Source organism: Vipera berus (assembly GCF_964194415.1).
Source record: "Vipera berus genome assembly, chromosome: 1".
Classification (NCBI taxonomy): domain Eukaryota; kingdom Metazoa; phylum Chordata; class Lepidosauria; order Squamata; family Viperidae; genus Vipera; species Vipera berus.
In genome coordinates this window covers 313,716,210-313,739,454 of record NC_138202.1, presented here as the reverse complement: position 1 = coordinate 313,739,454, position 23,245 = coordinate 313,716,210, and the positions used below count along the sequence as shown (strand labels likewise).

Sequence of the window (23,245 nt, the reverse complement as noted above, 5' to 3'; positions counted from 1 at the left end):
TTATAAATTGGCATTGGATTTCCAGTAATGATCTTATGTGAAGGTGTTTTCAGGAAGTCTAAGAGAGTGTCCGCTTTGGACTTAAAAAATATTAGGTGACAGAAGTGAATTAATCAAATGAGAATGCCTTCCAGCCAGCGATCAAGGCTAGTTTTTACTAACCATCAGTGAAACTACATGGAAATGTCCCTGTGGTGAGCTTTGTATTAAAATTAAAAAAAAGACTTGTTGAAAAAGAAGCAAGAGATATTGCATAGAAGTGCTGAAGCCTAGAGTATAGCAAAAACTGGCAACTTCATGTAGCTGCTGTTCTCCCAACTGGATGTATTGGAAATGAATTAGAAAATAAATTAATTAATGCACTTCCTACACTGTATCTAAGTGGCAAGATAGGGGTAATAAGAAAGCTAGCAGAGATTGACTCAATCATGCCATCACTAGTATTTTGTGTTATTACCACATTCTCTGATAATGTCCAAGGTTTCTATAAATTATTATATAGAAATGATTTATTGTTGTTGTTATTTTGTGCATTTAATCTAGTCTTCTCCTAGAGTAGTTTTCTTGGCAAGAAATGGTTTACTGTTGCCTTCTTCCTAGGGCTAAGTGACTGACTCAAAGTCATCAAGCTGGCCTTTTGTCTAAGATGGGAATAGAGCTCATGATTTTCTGGTTTCTGGTCTGCTGCCTTAACCACTATACCAAACTGGCTGTCATTGAAATCATCACTCAACAGGCTATTTATGGGATTCTTATAATTGAAAAAAAAGAAACAAAAGAATAAGAGGGTAAAGGTTCCTAGAGCCTTTACTGACAGCCTTGCTAAGTCTTACTGTTGTGTTCTATGCAATAAATCTATTTGGGTAACTATCCTGTATTTTTTCCTGGTACCTAGCATGAAATATTACAGTGATGTGATATGAGCTTCTCCGAGTTGGGTCTCTATAATGTGTATCCTTCATCTTCAGCTAACATGGCAACGTTTTGGAGATGATAGGAATTTCAGTACCAAACATTTTATATGTTTGATTTCTTTATAAGGAAGCTCATTTCAAAAGAAATTAATGATAGTTTGGTTCCATTGATGTCTAGGATCCAGTTGATTTTGAATGGAGTTTCTGGATGGAATGGGGCAAAGGATATATACTGTGGCTTCTTTTTGGCCACCTGATGGTATCACTGATATCTAGCATCTACGTGGAAAAGGTATGTGATTTTGTTTTCTACTAAACATTTTCTCCTCTGCTTTCTACCGAAATTATAACAATCTGTAACTAGAATTACAAAAATCCATATTTAGAATATAAATGCTTAAATGATATAGTTTGTCAGTTTTTGTTATTGCTGTTGTATTAGCATCTTACCTTTCTTCAGTGATGCTTCAGACTGGTGACTGTGTTGGAAGATGGGATACAAGTGAATCAGGTGTTTCCCCCCTCATTTATATGTTACTCATGTGAAAGGCTTTCTTGTGAATACAGTATTGGTCTCTTCCCCCCCAAAAAATACTGTTTGTGTTCAGCAAAGATTGAAGAGGATTCAGCAGTGCTTCTGGATTCTCCACTGTGTGGGAGATGAAAATATAGCCCCCTCCTCATATAACAAGATGAGGCTGGAGCAAATCTGTGATAGGCCCCACAGTAGTGATTTAAAACAAAGCTTTGACTTGAACTTTATACTATTTCACAATACGAACGTACTATTTGTAATTTGTGCAATATGAAATTGCAAAGTAGATAGGTCTATGTATATTTGGAACATGAGTATTATAACCGTGGGAGAAATAGGGAACTGAAAGTAGCTGATGGATGCAGGTTCCAATGTACACGGGTATATTTGGAAAGTTATGTTCAGCAGAACGTATATGTGGAAAGTAGGTCAGCAGAGAGTCAGTAAGAGGTCAGCAAACGTCAGCAGAAGTCAGCAAAAGTCAGCAGACCATCTACCTACAGTCGTAGAACAAGAAATGGTATAAAAGGTTGGGACTGAACCTGATTGATTTGCCATTGGCCTATAGCTGTCCTATTGGAATTTGCTATAACCATTTGGTCCTCATTGCAATGGGTTACTAATGTATGTGATGATGTGTTATTATGCTTGCTGTGTTCCAAATTATTAGAAAAATAAACCTCTGAATCTTAAAGTAAGAATTATTCGTTTGTGTTGCTGTCTCTTGTCTTTTCCATTGGGTTTTTCCCACGACAACTGCAACAGGAACCCCAAACAATTGAGGCTCCTGATCATAGGAATAAACATCCTGGAGTGCAAACCTGAGCTGCTTCAGTCTTTCCTTCAGCATGTGGGACCCCAGAGCACAGCTGTGTTGCCCTTGAATCATGCTGAGGTCTCTCACATAAAAATATGTGGAGAGGGTTACATTTTATAGGCAAGACAACAGGACAAAGGTTTTGACTGATATCCCTCATTTCTTCTTTCTGTCTCCTCTATTACTGCTTTACTTGTTTTATTTATTTGACTATCAGAAGAAATAAATGTGATCTATGTAACATCACTGTATAGAGTTTCCCCTAGGTAGCAGTCATGATATAGTGCTCCTTAGAAGAAATGCTGTATTTTATTTGCATGATGTCTTGGTAAAAATAGGAACTGAGGTTTTTTTGAGGAGGAGGAGGAGGAGGCACAAAACATTCTGTTGCCCCTTCTACCCTTGCTACCCTACCCTTTGCTGCCCTTGCCACTCTGCAGTCTGCCCTGCAGTCCTGTCACCCTGCCCTCTGCCGCCCCTGCACTCCACTGTCTCTGCCACCCTGCACTCTATTGCCTTCATCACCTTGTTTTGTTGTCTTGACACTCTCTGCTCTGCCTTGCATGCCCACCACTCTGCACGTGGCTGCCCCTGCTACTTTGTCCTCTGCCCTACACCCCTGGTGCCCCCCCTATGCTCCCCCCCTTGGCTCTGCTTGCCTTTGTGAAGCCAGGCACACCTCATCAGTAGCAGGAGGAAGAAGGCAGGGGTTTGGCCGAACACAGGGCAGGGGTGCATGGCAGAATGGCAGGAATGGTGGAGTAACAGGGTGGAGGAGTACTGGGTAGCTAAAAGGACAGAGATGGGGGAGATAAGCAGATGGGGGTGCGGTGTTGAAGTGTACCTTGCAGTTGTAAATGCAGCCTGAATTTTGATCACCTGACTGCGAGGCTGCTGCAATGGCCATAACTTTGAGGACTGGGCATAAGTACCATTTGTTCAGTGCCTTTGTAACTTCAAATGGTCTCTGAATGAATGGTTGTTAAACTGTATTCTTACTGACAGTGTAGGACAGCAATCTAAATATAGTTATCGGAATAATATCACATTTTAAAAATACCTTGTGGACAACTTATGGGAGGGTTACAAGTAACAGGTAAAATGTTGCTATAATTACAATGAAAGCAGTTGTGCAATTATTTTTAAATGAAAATAGTTGTTCTAGTTTGATTTGAAGCCACTGCTGTCAGATAGATTTTTAAATTAAATGCTCTCTACATGGGGCTGCCCTTGAAGACCACTCGGAGGCTTCAGCTGGTGCAGAATGCAGCTGCGTGAGTTGTTATGGGAGTTTCCCGATACTCCCGTGTAACACCTCTTCCCCGTGAGCTGCATTGGCTTCCGGTTGCCCTCCGGGTGAGATTCAAGGTGCTGGTGATGACCTATAAAGCCCTAAATGGCTTGGGTCCGGATTATCTAAGGGAACACCTGCTGCCGGCATCAACTTCCCATCGTCCTGTGCGCTCCCACAGGGAGGGCCTTCTTAGGGTACCGCCGGTTAAGGAATGCCGGCGGGTTATTTCCAGGGGAAGGGCGTTCTCTGTGGGCACGCCGGCCCTTTGGAACCAGCTTCCCACGGAGCTTAGGACCGCCCCCAACCTTCGCTCATTTCATAGGGACTTGAAAACTTGGTTTTTTGAGCTGTCTGGCCCAAACTGAGGGGTTTTAATTATTTAATAAATGGGGTTTTAGTTAAGTTCAGGGATTAATTTAATCTTAGTTTTAATCGATTTTAATTGTATGTGATGTATTTTAACTTTTAATTTTCCCTGTAAACCGCCCTGAGTCCTACGGGAATAGGGCGGTATATAAATTTAAATAAATAAAATAAAATAAAAAAATAAATAAATTAACAAGAATATACTAGTGGATGATCACTTGACTATGAGCCAGCAGTCTGCAGCAGCAACCAAAAAAGCTAATACAATCCTGCGTTGTATAAACAGAGGCATAGAATCAAAATCATGTGAGGTATTAGTACCGCTTTATAAAAACCTAGTAAGACCACACCTGGAATACTGTAGCCAATTTTGGTCACCATATCACAAAAAAGATGTTGAGAGTTTGGAAAAAATCCAGAGAATAGCAGCTAAGATGATTAAAGGCCTGGAGAACGTATGAAGAAGAACATATGAAGAACGGCTGCGGGACTTGGGTTTGGCTAGCCTAAAGAAAAGAAAAAATAAGGGAGACATGATAGAAGTATTCCAGTATCTGAGGGGCTGCCACAAAGAAGAGGGGGTCACTTTGTTCACCAGAGCACCAAAGGGAAGGACGAGAAACAATGGTTGGAAACTGATCAAAGAGAGAAGCAACCTGGAATTAAGCAGAAACTTCCTGACAGTGAGGACAATCAACCAGTGGAACAGCCTGCCTCCAGAAATCATGGGTGCTCCATCACTGGAGGTTTTTAGGAAGAGACTAGACAATCACCTGTCTGAGATGGTATAGGTTCCCCTGCTTGAGCAGGGGGCTGGACTAGAAGACCTCCAAGGTCCCTTCCAGCTTCTATTCTATTCTATTCTATTCTATTCTATTCTATTCTATTCTATTCTATTCTATTCTATTCTATTCTATTCTATTCTATTCTATTCTATTCTATTCTACTCTACTCTACTCTACTCTACTCTACTCTACTTATATTATTATTATTATTATATTATTATTATTAATTATATTATATTATATTATATTATATTATATTATATTATATTATATTATATTATATTATATTATATTATATTATTATATTATATTATATTATATTATATTATATTATATTATATTATATTATATTATATTACGGTATATTATTATATTATATTATATTATATTATATTATATTATATTATATTATATTATATTATATTATATTATATTATATTATATTTATTATATTATATTATATTATATTATATGTAGTTCCTACTGATCAACTTAATTAAGCAAGGGCTGCGTATATTTTTATTTGTTTTAATAAGATCATTACTTTCAGGTCAGTGTGAAAGAGAATACTTATAGTTCCTCAGTTTCATCTGAAAGGTTGTTTTTTTAAATGTGTCCAAATGAATAACTTCACTCCTGCAAAATTGACTGGGGTAGTTATGTTCAGAGGCTTTGTTTTCAAAGGAAGCATGGAGAAAAGCAAAATGGCTTCTATCTACACTGTTTTTGCTTGTCCACAGCAACATGCCATATTATATTACAACTCTGATGTCACACAGGCCTGAGAGTTATTCCAATGCTATGGCATATAGTGTTTGGCTGTTGCTCAGGTTTCTGTTTAATCACACTGCTCTGTGGTTATGGGCCCAAAATAGGATAACGTCAGGCATGCTGGTCTGAGTAGAGGCAAATATGATAAATAAGAGTAAAGCAAGATTCTCTAATGTTAAACCAAGCATCTTTCTTCCTATTCTGTTTTGGCATGTTGTATAACTCACTAAGGAATGTGCCCTAGTTTATGGTAATCATGGAATGCCTATGTAAGACTGGTTTTCCTGGAACAGGTCAGATAGATCTGAAGGGACGTTCAGCACCTTTCTTTGAAATAGCCCATGAATTTGGAAGAAAGTTAGGTTCTGAAACATATAGCAGTCTATCTGTTGCTCTATCTGCTAAGATAGCCACCTGATAAGAGTCGCTTGGTAGAGGGATGGGTAGCATATATAGTTAATAAAAAATTACATGGCTGTTTATTAGAACTGATAGATAAAACCTACCTGTGTGGCTTGTTGAAAGTGCTTGTGGTCACCTCCTATTTGATACGTTTGGCCTAAAGTAACTGTAGAAACATGCTAAAGCCCATATGATCTTTTCTGACTAAAAGCTCTTTGAATCCCGTTTACCTTCTTCCTGAGAATTGCAGGACTGAAAATAGAATTATTTCTTGTGAAAACTCAGACTTTGGGTTTCACTACCTCCTTTCTGTCTATTAATCCTGGGTCCTTTAAATAGCACTTACTTCAACTTAGATATACTGCTCACCCTGGGCATCGAATCCCACCATTTTTAGAAAATAGTAATTATCTTCAAGTTGTTCTACAGTGGGAGTAAAGTTGGCAGTGTCCCCCACATCTTCTTTCATAGTTCACTTCTAATGAACTCCACACTGAGTAGTGCTGGATGGATGCTCTGCTATAAGCTTATTAAAATTTGAGGGGGGAGGGAATTATTGAACTATGACAGTAAAAAAGTCAACAAAGAAAAAAAAAAGAAATCTATGTCATCAGTTTTAGATAGGAGATGAATTTATGAGACACGGGAAAACTAATTTTTGCTTGTTCCTAAATAGCCAGTTCGGTGTTTTTTCTTTGCAGATGTGTTTTTCCCCCCCCAGAAAAGCAAAGTTCTTCTTCCCATTTCAAATTTGCATTGGAGAATAGTATTTTTATGCACATTGTTTGCTTAATATATTCAAGTTGTTTCAAGTGTTGTGTTTCATAGTTAGAATGATTTGAATAATGCTTGTCTTCCAAGGCAGACATGTAGAGAGGGCATGCCTGGTTGAGCCTGAATGGGTAGTTGATGTACCCTGAGCAGTATCTGCAGTGATTCTCTCAGCTAAAACTTCTCTTAGAATCCTTTGACTCTCCTTGAGGCCAGAGAGGATTTTTTTTTGAATGAGCCTCTCATTTGAGCCATATGAAATCTAGGGCACCATTACTGCATTAATCTGCAGCTGAAAAACTTGTTATGGTGCTCATAATTTCCCTGTGAAGGCCAGTAGACGGTAAGAATGAGATAGCAAGCCCATTCACTGTCAGGCTGGTAGCTAATGTAATCATGCGTGAGTTAGAAAACGCTATTTAAATATTTAATTCCATTTGCTTTTAAAAACCTGTATAGATTCTTTTTTTCTCTCTGTGGACAATTGCATACATTGTGTTGCACTTGGAGGGTGGGGTTGATGTCTCAGCATCATACAAACCAGTGTTACAGGAGGGAGTATATAATACGCAAAATTTGTTTTTTCTTAGGGAGAAAAATATATTAAAATAATCCTCAGAGATAAAATGTTGAATTTAGTTTAAGTGATCTTGGTTCACATTACTGTTTTATCATAAATCACATTGGGTAATCATCTCTTCTCAGCTAAAATTATTTCACAGAGATTTTCTCAAGCTGGAACACTCCCTCTGTTCTGTTCAGCCTACGACCGGCCCTGTTTGAATGTCAGGGACAACCCCTTTTTATAGTCAACAGGCTGGAAAAACCCAACCAAATTTATTTACAAAGAAATCAAAAGTTCAAACAAGAGTTAAACCAAAAGTTCAAACAAGAGTTAAACAGGAATAACAGACCAGGACTCTAGCAGAAGATCTTCAAACGGTTGCCTTCAGCAACCAGCACCACCCACACCTTCCCCTTTTATCAGCAGTCCCAAGGCGTGGCTTCTCATTGCCTTCTCCTCCTCTCACCAAGTTGCCTCATGGCCTTTCTCTGTTCTACTCTGCTGGAATGCCTCCTGCTCCTAGCATCCCTGAATAGATCCAGCTGTGAATCATTTACATCCAATACCTCGTGCTCCCACGGCTGAGTCTGATGAGGAACATGACTGGAGGGGCCAGACTGAGAGTCCTGCAGTGCATCAGAGCCTCCCTCTGACACCAAAGGCTCTCCAAACCCCTCCTTCTCTTCAGAATCATCAGACTCAGCTGCCGGTATCACAGGCTGACGCTGAAACACAACACCCTCTGTCCCTCCTCCTCATATATGGTTTTGAGCTCCTTTGAGAGAGTTGAATGTATTGGTGATAGATTAAATATTATTCATGTATAACATTTTATCATCTGTTCTCTCTGACATTTCAGTACAAACCTTGGTTTCTGCTAATGTATGGAATTGCTGCCTGTTGGTTTCTACTGGGATCCAAAGGACTGACTATGATTTTTGTACATACCAGTATCTCATATTTAGTAGCCCAGTTAAAAAATCCAGTGCTTACATGGTTGACGTCTTTGCTTCTGTTGTCAACTCTGCATCTGTCTTCCATAGAAGAAGTGAAGGTAATTACAATTGTAATTTTTGTGTGTGTTAAAATAAGTTACAGTATTTTGTAAAAGTCTGGGATTTTGAGAAATTTAGAGGAATAATTCTTACAGGATGTTATAGTATTCTTAGAATGTTTCCTCTTTAGAAATTTAGAAATAAGATATGTATGTATATGTATTAGTGACGATACAATGTTGTTATATTTATTTTACAAAAAAAAGTTGATAAAACTTGATTTTTTTAAAAAAAAGCAAGAATCAGATTGACTCCTTCATAACTAAAATGTAAGCATAGAATAATTTAAATATTAAATGGCCAGTGGTTCAAGTTGGGATTTCTTATCTGAGGCTGATAGTAAAGCATAGTGTGAAGGAGATGAAAATAACCTGAAGAAAAGTTGACATAGATGAAGCCAGATGGATTTTAAGTGATTCTGAAATAGCAGCAAAGTCATTTATCAGTTAATACATCTAATACTCTCAGTAATGTAAATTTCAAATTACTGCAGTACAGTTGGAAGCAACAGTTCTTCTAGATTTTTTTATATGCTTATCCTTTGTAATAGTGATCACTGTAAAACAGTGTTTCTTAAAGAATCAGCTTTGCTTATTTGAGAATCTGCAGCATCATGTATATGTATGCAGAGATATATACATATATGTATGAATGTATAACAAATGTGTATGTATGTATATACCGTATGTATAAATAGAAATAAATATTACTTTACACTGTGGGCCTAAGTTGCTGAGGAAAGGGAGTTTCGGATAATGTAGCACTTTCCTTTTGCTTCCTGGAAGATTCTTTTCCTAAATGCATGGGGTGAATTCCATAATGAGGCTGGCTTAGAATAGATTTAATGAAATAATTGGGTGCTGTGGTGGCATAGTGGTTAGTGATTAGAATACAGTATTGCAGACTAATTCTGCTGACTAGCAACAGTTTGATCCTGGCTGGCTCAAGGTTGACTCAGCCTTCCATTCTTCTGAGGTCGGTAAAATGAGGACCCAGATTATTGGGGGCAATATGCTGACTCTGTAAACCATTTAGAGAGGGTTGTAAAGCACTATGAAGTGGATATAAGTGCTATCGCTATAGTGCTATAGCTATGGAATAAATTTGTTTATTCCATAAACTTTGTCTAATGCTACCTTTTGCCAATAAAACCCATAGGAAGTGTTTGGATAATATAAAGCTATTCTGGAGTCTTTTGTTTATAAATCTGTACACATGCAGGTCTCAGGTTTCGGGGTATGGAATATTACTTTCAATAGCTATATTATTTTTTACATAATATTCAGATTGGTTTCATTTTTTTCAGAGAGGCTGGTATGCCTGTGAAAATGAGTACTATCTACTAGTTTTCACCCTGATTGTGCGCTGTCTCTATTATACAAGCTTCAGTCTGGAATATTGTTGGGATAGGACTACTGAGCATTCATTTCTTTGGATGTTGTCATATACATTCTATTATCCTGTGTTTCACAATGGACCTGTTATCACCTTTGATGAATTTTATACACAGGTAACAACATTTGGATTGATTTGATGTTCTTGACAATATGTTTTTGTATTGCTTCTGATGCCACTTTTTTAATATCTTACATCATGTCAATAACCAAAATGAACATGCACGAAATGGTTTCCCTGGTAGTGGGAACCCAGAGTTTACATTTAATAAAGGCATGGGCATAGTGTTGATTGGATTATATGGATCTTAAATTAACATTCTAGCAAAACAGAATTAATTGTAAATAGTTCAAATGTCTGCATTTATACAAGAGAGAAAATACTAAAATACAGAATTGGCATGACAAATATTGGTTGATAATAGTTCAGGTGGAATGAATGTTAGGAATGCAATTGATTAAATGTCAAGCATTAGAAAAAAAACCCTCTGATATTATTTTACTCTTCAGAAATAGACCCATAATTTTCAGATGATGATGATTAGCATATGGTATTGTTACATTAACCAGGAGACCACAATACTATTGTAGAGTAGTAGATTGGCTGCCAGTTTACCAGCTCTGTTGAGAGACACTCATGCGCTTCCCAAGGTACACTACAGGAGGGCGAGCTGGTTTCACCCCAGAAAAAAAGATGAGCTGCTCTTACTGCAGACTCATCTAAGTTCCCCTCCCTTCTCTGGAGCTGCATCACAAATGGGTGTTGCAACCAGGAAGGTTCAGAGCTGACTGCCTATATGGAGCACCAATTCATCTCCCCATGGAGGTGGTATCTATTTATCTACTCGCGTAGAACAAGCTTTTGAACTGCTGGGTGGACCGAAGCTGAGGCGTGATGGAAACTCACTCTGCCATGCAGTGCTTGGACTTGAACCGCTGGTGCAGAGTTGATTTCCAGCACCATTAAGCCATTGAACCACCACACCTCTTATAATTTTCAGATCATGAAAAGTAAAGTAAAGTAATAATTTGAATTTTTCTGTGTAACCCCGTGCCATTTTGGAATACTAAATTGAAAAAGATTACTTTTAAAAATTATGCAGATAAATTCAAACAGCTTCAGAAGATGTATTGAAAAATTGGGTATAACGGCCTAGAAAAGTCTTTTTCAAAGACATTGAGGATGAGAAAGACTTGGTCTATGCTGTCCCAGGAGCAGGGCTAAATCTATTGGGTATAAGTTCCAGAAATTTTAACTTCAATTGAGTATTTAGCTCAGACATGTCAAACACAAGGCCCGGGGGCCGGATCCGGCCCGCGAAGTGGTTTCATGTGGCCCGCGAACCCATCCTGGAAACAGTGAGGGAACGGCCCCCACTGCCTTGGCCCTGGCCCAGAGACCCTCCTTCTGCCAGAGACCCTCAGATCTGTCCCACTCCTGCCCAGGCCCCCATAGGCACCCTTGATGCGAATGATGTAGAGCTGGCCATGCCCACCCAGTAGGCAATACACACTCTAGCCACGCCCACCCAGTAGGCCACGCCCACCCTGGCCATACCCACCAGGCCCCCTGAGGGCAACCGCAATGCTGATGCGGCCCTCAATGAAATTGAGTTTGACACCCCTGATTTAACTGAATCTTGAGAAGCGTAGCTTCATGGTGGAAGCCAATTATAAAGTGTAGGAGATGGCTATCATGGAAGTAGAATATCTGTTGGGAATATGCTAACTCTAGATTTCCTGTGTTGAATAGCTAGATTATTATGCCAGACCCTTTCCTTTTGATTCTGATTCTGTGAACATGTAAACTGAAGCTAGGGTGATGCTTAGAATTGGATATTGAGTTTTTGCTATTAGATTTAGCTCAGTTTTCTCAACAATAATTTCAACCATGTGGGACATGAAAGCTGTCTGTATAGAGCTGATTGCATTTCAGGGGTGGGGGCCTGGAGAGAAAATCAGAGTTTTAGGCATTCAAAGAGAGACTTTTTAATAGCACTGGTACAAGCCCCTTTGGGAATTCATGCTAGAAAATTCCTTTTGAATTTATACTAGATGATTATTCCCATTAGCTATTTTAATTGTATTTTTCTTACTTGAAAAATTCATGTTGATAAGATTTTAAATGGATGTTTTAAATATTGGCCTGTTTCCATAATTTATTTTAAATAGAAATGGTCTCTCTGAAGGGAGCTGGGAAAAGTAGAGCACAGTTTGCTGTTCTTCTTGATAAAATAGATCTAGATGTTTATATAAAATTTGGAAAAAGTGTATTAGTACATATGAAGTTCATTGATGATAGGGAGTTGTTTTGTGTGTTGTAATGTGTCTCTCGTAGTTCTCTTACAACTATCCTGCCTTTGAGGAACCCTCTTTCTTAGATTCTTAACTTCTCAGCAGCCATCACTCTTTTTTAGGTCTGGGTATTGGGGCTGGGTTGATCAGGCTGTTAGAGGTTCTGATCAATCCCTGTATGTTCCCTGAAGTCCAGATGGGACAACGTGCTGCAGCCCACCCGCCACCACTAACTTGCTACTGCCAAGTCACCGCAGGACAACTTCACATAGCAACTTGCTGCAGGGATAAGTTGCTGCGGGTGGCTGGAGGGAGACCTGTGCAGGTGAGAAAGCAGATGGGCAGAGCGCACAGAGCAGCTGGATGGGTGGTAGGGAGGCAGTGACGGCTGGGGGCTTCCTATTTTCACACACCCAGCGACCACCACTGCACCAGGCTTGGAGCCCTGTGTGGTAGTGGCAGCGGCTCCGAGCCTGGTGTGCTGCTGTGCTGTCTTCATTGCACTGGGCTCACAACTGCCGTTGCTGCCACCACTGCACCAGGCTTGCATCTGTCATCTATGTTGCCATTGCACCGAGCTCAGAACCATTGCTGATGCCATCGCTTCCCTGCCTCCCACCCTTATTGCCACCACTGCCATCCCCGGCCTCTTCTGCTCGGAGCCTGGTGCGGTGACAGTGAGCAGTGTGAAAATGGGGAGCCCCCAGGCACTGCTGTCCATCCGCTTGCCTACCCACCTGGATCTCCCTCCAGCTGCCCGTGGTGAGCTGTCCCAGTGATGAGTTGACTGTGTAGAGTTGTCCTGTGGTGACTTGGTGGCAGTAAGTTGACAGAATTTTGAACTACGTTGCTTCCTACTTTGCAATGAAATTAAACATCTCAGCTGGTATCCACAGTTTAGTATTTTAATGTTGGCTATGTAACAGGAAACAGGTGTGTCTACATGCCTTAAGAAGTCTGATTCACATGCATCATAACTGAATTGACAACACTGTAGGAATTTGTTTTCTCTTTCCTCCTCAGTACTTTGAAAATAGTTTCTTTAAAGTAGTTGCAGATAGTAAGATGTCATTAAAGATGAATCAGTCTGGTGAAAGCATCTGGCAAGCTTGCTGAAAGAAGTACTATAATAAGAGTCATTAAGTAATCTTCTATTCTTTATGGAGAATAAGCCAATCATGTGTGTAATCACTTCCTAGCAATGAACAGAGGAAAAATGGAGGGGGGAAAAATCAAGTAAAGAAATTGGAAGTTGGCTGAATGAGGAGTTTCCTTATTCCTTTTTCTGCAACAACTAAGGAAATAGCTTCTTAAAAGCTCTCCAGAATTCTACTTTATATTTATATTTATAATAGAACAAAAACCTACAATAATCTTATGGAAGGAGGAGATCAGTAATCCTGTTGAGCAAGATATCAGATATATAATCCTATTAAACAATTTCATAGATGTTGTAAGAAATATAAAATTGATATATATAAGTCATATACCCTCCACTTTCATCCCATTTCTGCCTAAATCAGAAGTCACCAAGCTTTCTCGGTTGGTGGACTGGAGGAAAAGGGAGGGGGAAGCATTTTACACACATGTGTGCATGTGCATGGGGCCATGAGCTCATGCACACCACAAATGGGGTGGGGCTAGCACCCACGTGATACTTGCTAACCCTGCCCTGTTCTTGCATGGTGCAGTGCCTCATTTCCGCCCCCTGCAACGTGGTGGTGGCCATTTTGCACCTTGCAGCATGGCGGCATCCATTTTTGTGGTGCGGCTGTGTCCACTTTTGCACCTTGCAGCACAGCTGCAACCTGGTTTTGTACCCTGTGGCATGGCGGCGTCCCATATTCATGCCTCGAGGCACGGCGGCAGCCTGTTTTTTTTAATTTAAAAAGTTTTACAGTACATTTTAACTTTATCAATCCCCCCTCCCCCACCCCTATCTAACCCTCCCTATCCCTCTCCCCCATTCCCCCCTCCCCCCCGACTTCCCAGAGCTAAATACAGGGTATAGAAGCGAAAAACAAACATAAGCATCCATATGCTATCTACAATAAACTATTAATTCTATCACCCTCTAGCTCATGTAAAATGATTACAAACAATATTAATATTACAGATAAAAAAAAGAAGAAAACAGAAAAGGAGCTTTACTCAAATGCTAAATGAAATTTCTTAGTCCCAATCCTTATTCATATTAATTTAGTATTTACCTCTAATTTCTAAACAAATTCTCAGTTACGCGCCAAGAGCGCCTATCTCTATTAACCTTATTAATCTCCAGCCAAACTGAACTATGATCAAAAATAGTTCTTACATATATCACACCAAATGTCTCACAATTCCAGATCATCCTTGAGTTCAAATAAAAAAGAAATTTAGGCAATCTAGCATGACTCATGACACGCTTAAAAAAAAAGAAAAAACCCCGCTTTTTCCATCTATACGTCTAAAACACCATTCCAATCTCCAATGAAAAAAAAATAAAAAATTTAAAAAAATTTATAATCCAATTAAGTACCCTTTATGTGTAGTAAGTTAAGAAAAATCAACTTCTTGTTAATTAGGAGCTTGCGTACCCAATCTTAAATTCAATAAATACTTTTGATCCATAACCCTAATATACATTTCTTGCAACCAAATAACATCAGTCTTAAATTGTTTTGAGTATTGAAAAACTTTCTTTCTCCTCTATGATGAATTTAATCCACTGACATTCTAAATTAGAAATTTAGTCACCAATCTTGACGCCCCAAAGCTTTTGGAGCACATCTGACATGGCCCCTATAACTTCTTTGGACCGCGCCCCTCCCACAGCTTCACTGTAAGTACACTTTGGAGGTTCCATGACTTTCTGCTGGTCTTGCTCTCGCTCTCGTCTCGCTCGTCTTAGGGCGGCGCGCGACATCCTCTGCTCTCCAGCAGCAGCCGATGAAACTGTAACTTGATCCCCTCCAACACCATTCTCCTCTGTCTGTCTATCTGCAACATCTTGAGGCTTTCCCTCGCCAAATCCCTTTGCAGCTTCCAGAAGTGATAGGGGGGTTGCTTTTAACACGTTGCTGTAAAAATCACGTGCCTGGGCCACAGTAACCAGACGATGTCTTTTACCTTCGTGCATCACCACCAGTCCGACTGGAATCTCCCATCTATACTTGATATCACATTTCTTAAGTTCCTGTGTAAGAAATACAAAATCTTTCCTTCTCCTTAAAATATTTGGAGGAATCTCTTTTAAAACCAGGACTTCTTGCTCAGCAACTACCAATTTAGTATCATAAGCAGCTTGAATGACTTCATCTCTAATTACTCTCTTTGTAAAATAGACCATCACATCTCTGGGTAACTTCCTCTGTCTTGCAATCCATGAATTTACACAAAATTTTTTATCCATGCTTCCCTCAATTTCAGATGCTGGCTGGCCCAATACCATTTCCAAAGCCTCAGAGATCAGCTGCTTTAAATCTTCTTTAGGATTCTCTTTTAAGCCCCTAATTCTAATAGCATACTGCATCTGATGGTACTGAACAAGGCTCAATTCTCCGTCCATTTTGTCCCTTATATTTTCAATCTCTAATACCTTTACTTCTAATATAGAGTTCTTTTGACTGAGATCCTCCACTTTTTCCTCCAACTGTTGCACACATTCAGCTACACTTTCAATTATAGACAACATGTCTTCCCTCATTGCTCTAAACTTCTCTTCCATCTTCTTCTCCAATTTCTCCTCCAGCTTTTTCAACTTTTCATCCATCATATCAGACATTAATTGTGAATGCTTTTCAAAGGCATCTTGTAAATCCTTAAGCGTCAATGCCGGAGGAGGTGCAGGAGGAAGCAAAGCTTGCAACGAGGTCTGCTGCACCGGGGAAGACCCCGCACTCCGAAGAGCTTTAGAAGTTTTGGCCGCCATCTTTTCCCACTTTCACTTGTTACGCACTTTCACTTTGAAGCTATAAAATCCGTTGAGCTAGAGAGTAAAAATAAAAGTCCACATCACCATGACCTCCTGTACCGCTCTGCCTGCATCTTGATACTCCAGGGTATTTCCTTCTGGCAGGGGTGGTTGCTAACGCCTGGCTCTGCTCCAAAAATCACGGAGCAGAGACGCTGCGCAGCTCGGAGCAACCCAGGCTTCGGGGGGGCTCAATCCTTCAGCCGCCCAAACTTTCAGCTCAGGCGGCCCCGGAGAGCTCAACCCCTACCTGGGGCCTCACCCCCTCCTCTTCTCCCGAGGAGGGGGCTTCAAATCCATCTAAACAGCTGATCGGCGCTGTTTACGATGGATAAACACAGCTGCGGAGCGGACAGCCCGGAGACGGCTGTCTTCGGCGCCGCGTCGCCACCGGAAGTTCCGGCGGCAGCCTGTTTTTGTACCCCGTGGCCGCAGCGCTAGCGCGAGTGAGGGGGTGTGCACACACATATGCATGCACTGCCCAGCCTGTCCCCGGCCCACAGGTTGGGGACTCCTGGCCTAAATGATCAGAATCATTATATCACTTCCCTGATACATCTGTGAACAAAAAGCTTGTTTTAGGAACAATTATCTCAACAGGTGATAAAAGCTTGAATGTTGATGATATATTCAAATATAATATACTTCCCTTTCGAATGAGTTCTACCAGCTATTACAGGTTGAATGAAATGTTACAGAATGATCAAACTTGCTTAGGGAAATTCAGCTTGCTTTTCATAAGCTGAATTTAGAGAAAGTCATCAATGTGAAAGACAATGACCATAATTCACTGGTGGTATAAAGTGAGATGTTTATTTTTAAAAAAAAATGTCAAAAGTTTTTTTTTTGAGGGGTTAGGAGCTTATCCATATAATCCAACAGCTAAATGCTGTATATCGTTATCAAAATGCCTGAGGCAAGGGAATTCTAATGCTAAAAATGCTAGATAAATTCATTATTTTTATGTAATAATAAAATCATGCTGCAACTCATGATGCCATGCGACTGAGAATTTAAAATACCCACAGAATTTTTTTTTTTTAAAAAGAACTTATAATGGTAGGTGATTAACTTTATTAGTCTGAACTGGCAAACTAATCTGGTGTTTGAGATCAGAAAAGGAATCTTTGCATGAGGCTGCACTCCCATTTATAGATATTCAACTGAAACTAATTCTGTTTACATATGTTTTTCACAATTCAAATACAAATAATACAAACATAACACATATATATCTAAATAAAAACAATATAAAAATTCAAATACTACAGTGCACCCACACCCTGGAGACCATTTTTATTACCTATATTTCTTCTCATATTACAACTAACGATATACAATATATTTCAATTGTGCCTTTATTCCCTCCAAAACAGCATATATTCTTGAGCAGGTTTATTTCCTTTGCCTTCCACCAAGACTGTTTTTATAAAATCATCCCATATTTCATTATAATTATTTACTTTAATCATCCCTTTTCTAAATTTAATTTCTTTTGTTAATTTATCATTTATTGCCATATTCCATATTTCATTATACCACGCATTTCTGCGAATATCCCAATTCCGTCTCCAATATTTAACCATCACTAATCTAGCTGCCATTATCACATTTACAATCAATTCCTTTTTTGCTTCATTTATATCTTAGAAATATATTTTCTTTAAGGAAAGTAATTATGTAATAAACTGCTTCCAATAATGGTTCCACCCATTGTTGGAATTGTCCCCAATTTATTTAATGCAGAAACATTATCAGTGGATATGGCTTTTGGGAGATGGCACACATGCTACCTGCCTCCAAGTTGTGCTTGTGGAATACTTTTAAAAGTTGGTAATCTTAAGAGATTACCAATTTTTATGTCAGTGTTCCACATGAAATGTTTGGTGAGAATGCTAACATCCAGTAAGATTTAGGGTTCTTAGAATATTTCTATTATACTGGCACACACATGGTATGCATGTGTAGATGGATTAGTGCGCCTGCTAATGACCATTTGCATCATTTGTGATTACTAGTGCTCCCTGGATCAAAGATCAGGACTCAGTGAATTACATTATTTGCAGTATGATAACAACATTAATGTGTGGCTAGCAAAAGCCCTGGAGATCTGGCTGTGTCAGCTGGCGTGGGGATCTACTAGCTCTAGACAACCCCTAGGGGTAGTAAGTGGCTTGAGGGTGTTCCTTCTGCTTTACCTTTCTACATTTGCTTTTGTTTTTGTTTTTATTATTTTATTATTGCTTTTATTTATTTTTAAATCTGTTTCTAATGTTGACTTTTAAATAGTTTTATGACTTTTATTTGTAAACTTTCTGTCAAGATTCCGATGAATGAGACAAATCAAACAAATTGCTGGCATAATTATTTATCTAAAAAGTCTTAGTAATAAAACGAAACATCAGCACTCATGGAGGGATGCCAGAATCTGAAATCTCCTCTCTCCAAACCCATTGCAACACACACACAATCCCCGCCCTTATCTACACGTCATAAATCACATTATCCAATTAGTTTCACATATGACATCTCTCCTCCCATTCTGTACACGGGCTTCTTATCTTCTCAAAATAGCTGTTAGAAAATTCCCTCCCTACAAGATTCAAAGGGAAGCAGTTTAAACAAAAGGCTGTCTCTTATATTGTCAGTGCAAAAACATGTCAATGTTTGCAGCATTGACATCCGGTCCCCCTTAAAAAAACAGATCCCGTAATGTAAACAAACACAAGTTAGGAGCTGACTCTTGGTTTGTTGGGGTGTTTCTCATAAAACCTTTTGATAAGCCTGTCAGCTTTCACATCGCTAGATTTTACCCAAATGGCTTCAGACAATGGGTATCCCTCCCATTGTACTAGGTACTGCAATTTTCCCTTAAAGATTCTAGAGTCAAGCATACATTTCACTGGACTTCCGGTGGCGGCGCGGCGCCGAAGACAGCCTTCCCGGGCTGCCCGCGGCTCAGCTGTTTGTTTTTTCGCCCGAAACAGCGCCGATCAGCTGTTCGGGCGAAATTGAAGCCCCCTCCTCGGGAGAAGAGGAGGGGGTGAGGCCCCAGGTAGGGGTAGAGTTCTCCGGGGCCGCCTGAGCTTGGAGCTTGGGTGGCTGAAGGATTGAACTCCCCCGAAGCCTGGGTTGCTCCCAGCTGGCCGGCGTCTCTGCTCCGAACTTCTTGGAGCAGAGCCAGGCGTCTGCGAACCATCCCTGCCTGAAGAAAGGACTATGATTTAAAGGAGCAGGCAGAGCGGTACAAGAGGCAAAGGTGAAGAGGATTATTTTACTATACTCTTTAGCTTGCTGGACTTTTTAAACTTTAAGTGAAAGTGCGTCATAATTGAGGACTAAAAGATGGCGGCGAAACCTCCCCCTAAAACTCTTCGGAGCGGTGGATCCTCGCCGGTGCAACAATCATCACTACAGGCGTTGCACCCTCCTGAAGCGCTGACATCGAAGGACTTACGAGATGCTCTGGATAAACTTTTGGAATCAATCAATCAATCAATGGGTGATAAATTTGCACAGATGGAGGAGAAATTGGAGAAATTGGAGGAGAGAATGGAAGAGAGGATGGAACAGAAGTTCAGCGTGATGAAGGTAGACATTTTGTCTTCAGTGCATAAAGTGGCGGAATGTGTGGAAGAATTAGATGAAAAAATGGATGATCTGGCTCAAAGGAATGCTATATTAGAAGTAAAAGCACGGGAGAATGAAAATGCAAGAGACAAAGTGGAAAGGGAGTTAAGCCTAGCCCAATATTACCAGATGCAGTTTGCTGTCAGAATCAGAGGCTTAAAAGAGAATATTAAAGAAGATTTAAAGCAGCTGATTTCTGAGGCTCTTGAAGCGGTATTAAACCAGCCAGCATCTGAAATAAGAGCAGCTATGGATAAAGTGTTTCGGGTGAATTCATGGATTGCCAGACAGAGAAAGTTGCCTAGAGATGTGGTGGTTTATTTTGCAAAAAGAGAGATTAGAGATCAAGTTATACAAGCTGCCTATGATGCCAAAGTGGTGATTGCTGAACAAGAAGTCTTGGTTTTAAAAGAAATTCCTCCAAGGATTTTAAGGGGAAGGAAGGACTATACATTTCTCGTGCATGAGCTTAAGCAAAGAGATATAAGGTTCAGATGGGAGATTCCAGATGGGCTGATGGTGATGCATGAAGGTAAAAGGTATCGGCTGATTACTGTGAAGCAAGCGCGTGATTTCTACAATAATGTCTTAAAAGCAACCCCATTAACACTTCTGGAAGCTGGAAAGGGATCTGGAGAAGGAGAACATCAAGAGGATGAAACAGAGGAAAGTGGTGCTGGAGGAGATCAAGCTACAACTTCTTTGGATGATCCTAGAGAGCAAAGAGTAACGCGTGCTGCTTTAAAACGAGCAAAGAAAATAAAAGAACAAGATCAGCAAAAGTCTTCAGATTCTTCACAACGTACATATAGTCAAGCTGTGGGAGGAGCACGGCCTAAAGAAATTAGTCCTATCAAAGCTGTGGTCCAAGAGCTTTTGGAGGATATGCATGGCAACTAAATTTCTAACCTGGAATGTTAATGGACTAAATTCACCGCAGAAGAGGAAGAAAGTTTTTCAATATTTAAAACAATTTAAGATAGATGTTATATGTTTGCAAGAAACGCATATTAGAGTTTTGGATCAAAAGCATTTATTGAACTCGAGACTGGGTACGCAATTTGTTGCCTCTGCAGAGAATAAGAAAAATGGAGTGGTTGTTTATGTTAAAAGTGCCTTAACAGCAGACTTAATTGAAGCAGATAAGCATGGAAGATATGTTATGATTGAGCTGTTGTTAGAAGGTAAAAAGACGCTTCTAGTTGGATTATATGCACCTAACCAACAACAAGCTGATTTTTTTAGCTTACTCCACACAAAGCTTACCCAGTTGGATTATAAATCTTTTATTTTTATGGGAGACTGGAATGGTGTTTTGGATGTGCAGTTGGATAAGGCTGGAGCTTTTAAGCGCATTCCAAGTCATGCTAGACTGCCTAAATCTTTTTTTGAAATGAAGGATGACCTGGAATTGCGAGATATTTGGCGTGAGAGACACTTGCAGGAGAAGGATTATACTTTTTATTCTGACAGACACCAATCTTTTTCGAGGATTGATTTTATTTTGTTGACTAATGATTTTTTTTTGAGAACTAAAAAGGTGAAGATTTGTGCAAGAACTATTTCTGACCACAGTCCAGTTTGGTTGGAGATTGATAAGGAGAAAAGAGACAGGCGCTCGTGGCGCGTAAATGAGAATTTGTTTAGAAATCAGAGAAATGTGGAAGAATGTAAACAGCGGATGAAGGATTTTTTTGAGATTAATATGAATAAGGGTACCTCTATGGACATGGTTTGGGATGCTAGCAAGGCCTATATGAGAGGGGTGTTGATATATATGAATAATAGACATAGACGTGCAGTGGAAACTAGAAGGAAAGAACTGGAGAATGAAATAAAGGAAAAAGAAAACGCTTTGATTTTGAATCCAGAGGATGTGAAGATCAAGGAGGCTATTAGACTGCTAAGAGGACAATTTGATAAATTAATGGCAGATCAAGTGGCAACCAATCTGCGGTTTGCCAGGCACAATACTTTTTGCAACGCTAATAAACCAGGCAGATGGTTAGCTTATAGACTGAGGAAAAAACAAAGGGCCTCTAATATAGATAAGATTGAGTATAAAGGAAGGGTTGTGTTTCAACAGAATTTTATTAAGGATGCTTTTGTGGATTTTTATTCGAAATTATATACTAAAGAGGAAATTAATGTAAAAGATATTGATATATACTTGGAGAATGCTAGCATCCCGGTTCTTACGCAAGTACAAAAAGAGGGGATTAATCAACTGATTACAGAAGAAGAAATTCTTACAGCAATTAAGGAACTGAAGGTGGATAAAGCGCCAGGCACGGATGGCTTGACTGCGGCCTATTATAAAAATTTACAATTTGAGATGATAAAGCCGTTAAAGGAACTGTTTCAGACAATTCAGAGGGGGGGAAAGGTGCCACCGTCTTGGAGAACAGCTTTTATCTCTTTGATTCCGAAGGAAGACCAGGATGCTACTCAAGTTAAAAATTACAGACCAATATCACTTTTAAATACAGATTATAAGATATTTGCTAAGGTTTTGGCTAATACACTGATGAGGGTTCTGCAACAGGTGATTCATGGGGATCAAACGGGGTTTATTAGTGGTAGGCAAATGAAAAATAATGTGAGACATATAGTTGATGTGCTAGAGTTTTTGGAAAGGCACAACCAGATCTCTGCAGCGCTAATCTTTATAGATGCTGAAAAGGCCTTTGATCAATTGAATTGGCAATTTTTGTTGAAAGTTTTAGATAAAATGGATTTTGGGGAAAATTTTTTACAGCCGATTAGGGCATTATATCAAAAACAAACTGCCCGAATCATAGTTAACAATAGCCTGACAGCAGCATGTAATATTGAGAAGGGCACAAGGCAAGGGTGTCCGTTATCGCCCTTGTTATTTGTGTTAACATTAGAGATACTATTGGTTAAGATTCGGAACTCGGAAAAAATTAAGGGGATACAAGTTGGAGGTCAGGACTATAGATTGAGAGCATTTGCAGATGATCTGGTTGTTACAGTGACCCAGCCAGAGAACTCTGTTGTGGACCTGATGGAGATAATAACACAATATGGGAAGGTTTCTGGATTTAAAGTAAATACACAGAAAACTAAAATTTTGGCTAGAAATATGACAGTTTCACAGAAGGCTCTCTTAGAAGGATTAACTGGATTTGAGATTGTTAAAAGGGTTAAATATCTGGGGGTGATTTTGTCGCCCTCTAATACAAAGCTATATAAAAATAATTATGAAAAACTATGGGGGAAAATTCAAAAAGAATTGGAGAGTTGGCAAAAATTGCAATTGTCTTTGTTGGGACGGATTGCAGCAGTGAAAATGAATGTCCTGCCCAAATTTTTATTTTTGTTTCAAATGATACCGATTCTTAAGAAAGATTCTAATTTGGAGGAATGGCAGCGTGGTATCAATAAATTTGTGTGGGCAGGGAAAAAGCCACGAGTTAAACTTAAGATTATGCAGGATACTCGTGAGAGAGGTGGCCTTAAATTGCCTAATTTTAAATTATATTATGAAGCTGCTGCATTAGTAGGAATAAGCGATTGGATTAATTTGACGCAATTGAGGTTATTAAATCTTGAGGGCCATGATTTGTTGTTTGGCTGGCATGCATATTTGTTGTATGATAAGAAGGTAGATACTGTGTTTAGGATGCATATTTTAAGACAGGCATTGCTGAGAGTTTGGAAGAAGTATAGACATAA

General features: G+C 39.5%; 1 protein-coding gene across 1 annotated transcript in view; it reads left to right on the top strand.

The window, feature by feature from the left end:
* The window catches only part of HHAT (hedgehog acyltransferase), a gene marked incomplete at its 3' end in the record, with an annotated part of 135,795 nt that overhangs the window by 13,091 nt on the left and 99,459 nt on the right, over positions 1-23,245 (top strand). Inside the window, exons 4-6 of the mRNA XM_081312858.1 lie at positions 1,093-1,206; positions 8,080-8,274; positions 9,582-9,785. Of these exons, the coding sequence (XP_081168984.1) occupies positions 1,093-1,206; positions 8,080-8,274; positions 9,582-9,785 (513 nt within the window). The remainder of the gene's footprint in view (positions 1-1,092; positions 1,207-8,079; positions 8,275-9,581; positions 9,786-23,245) is intronic.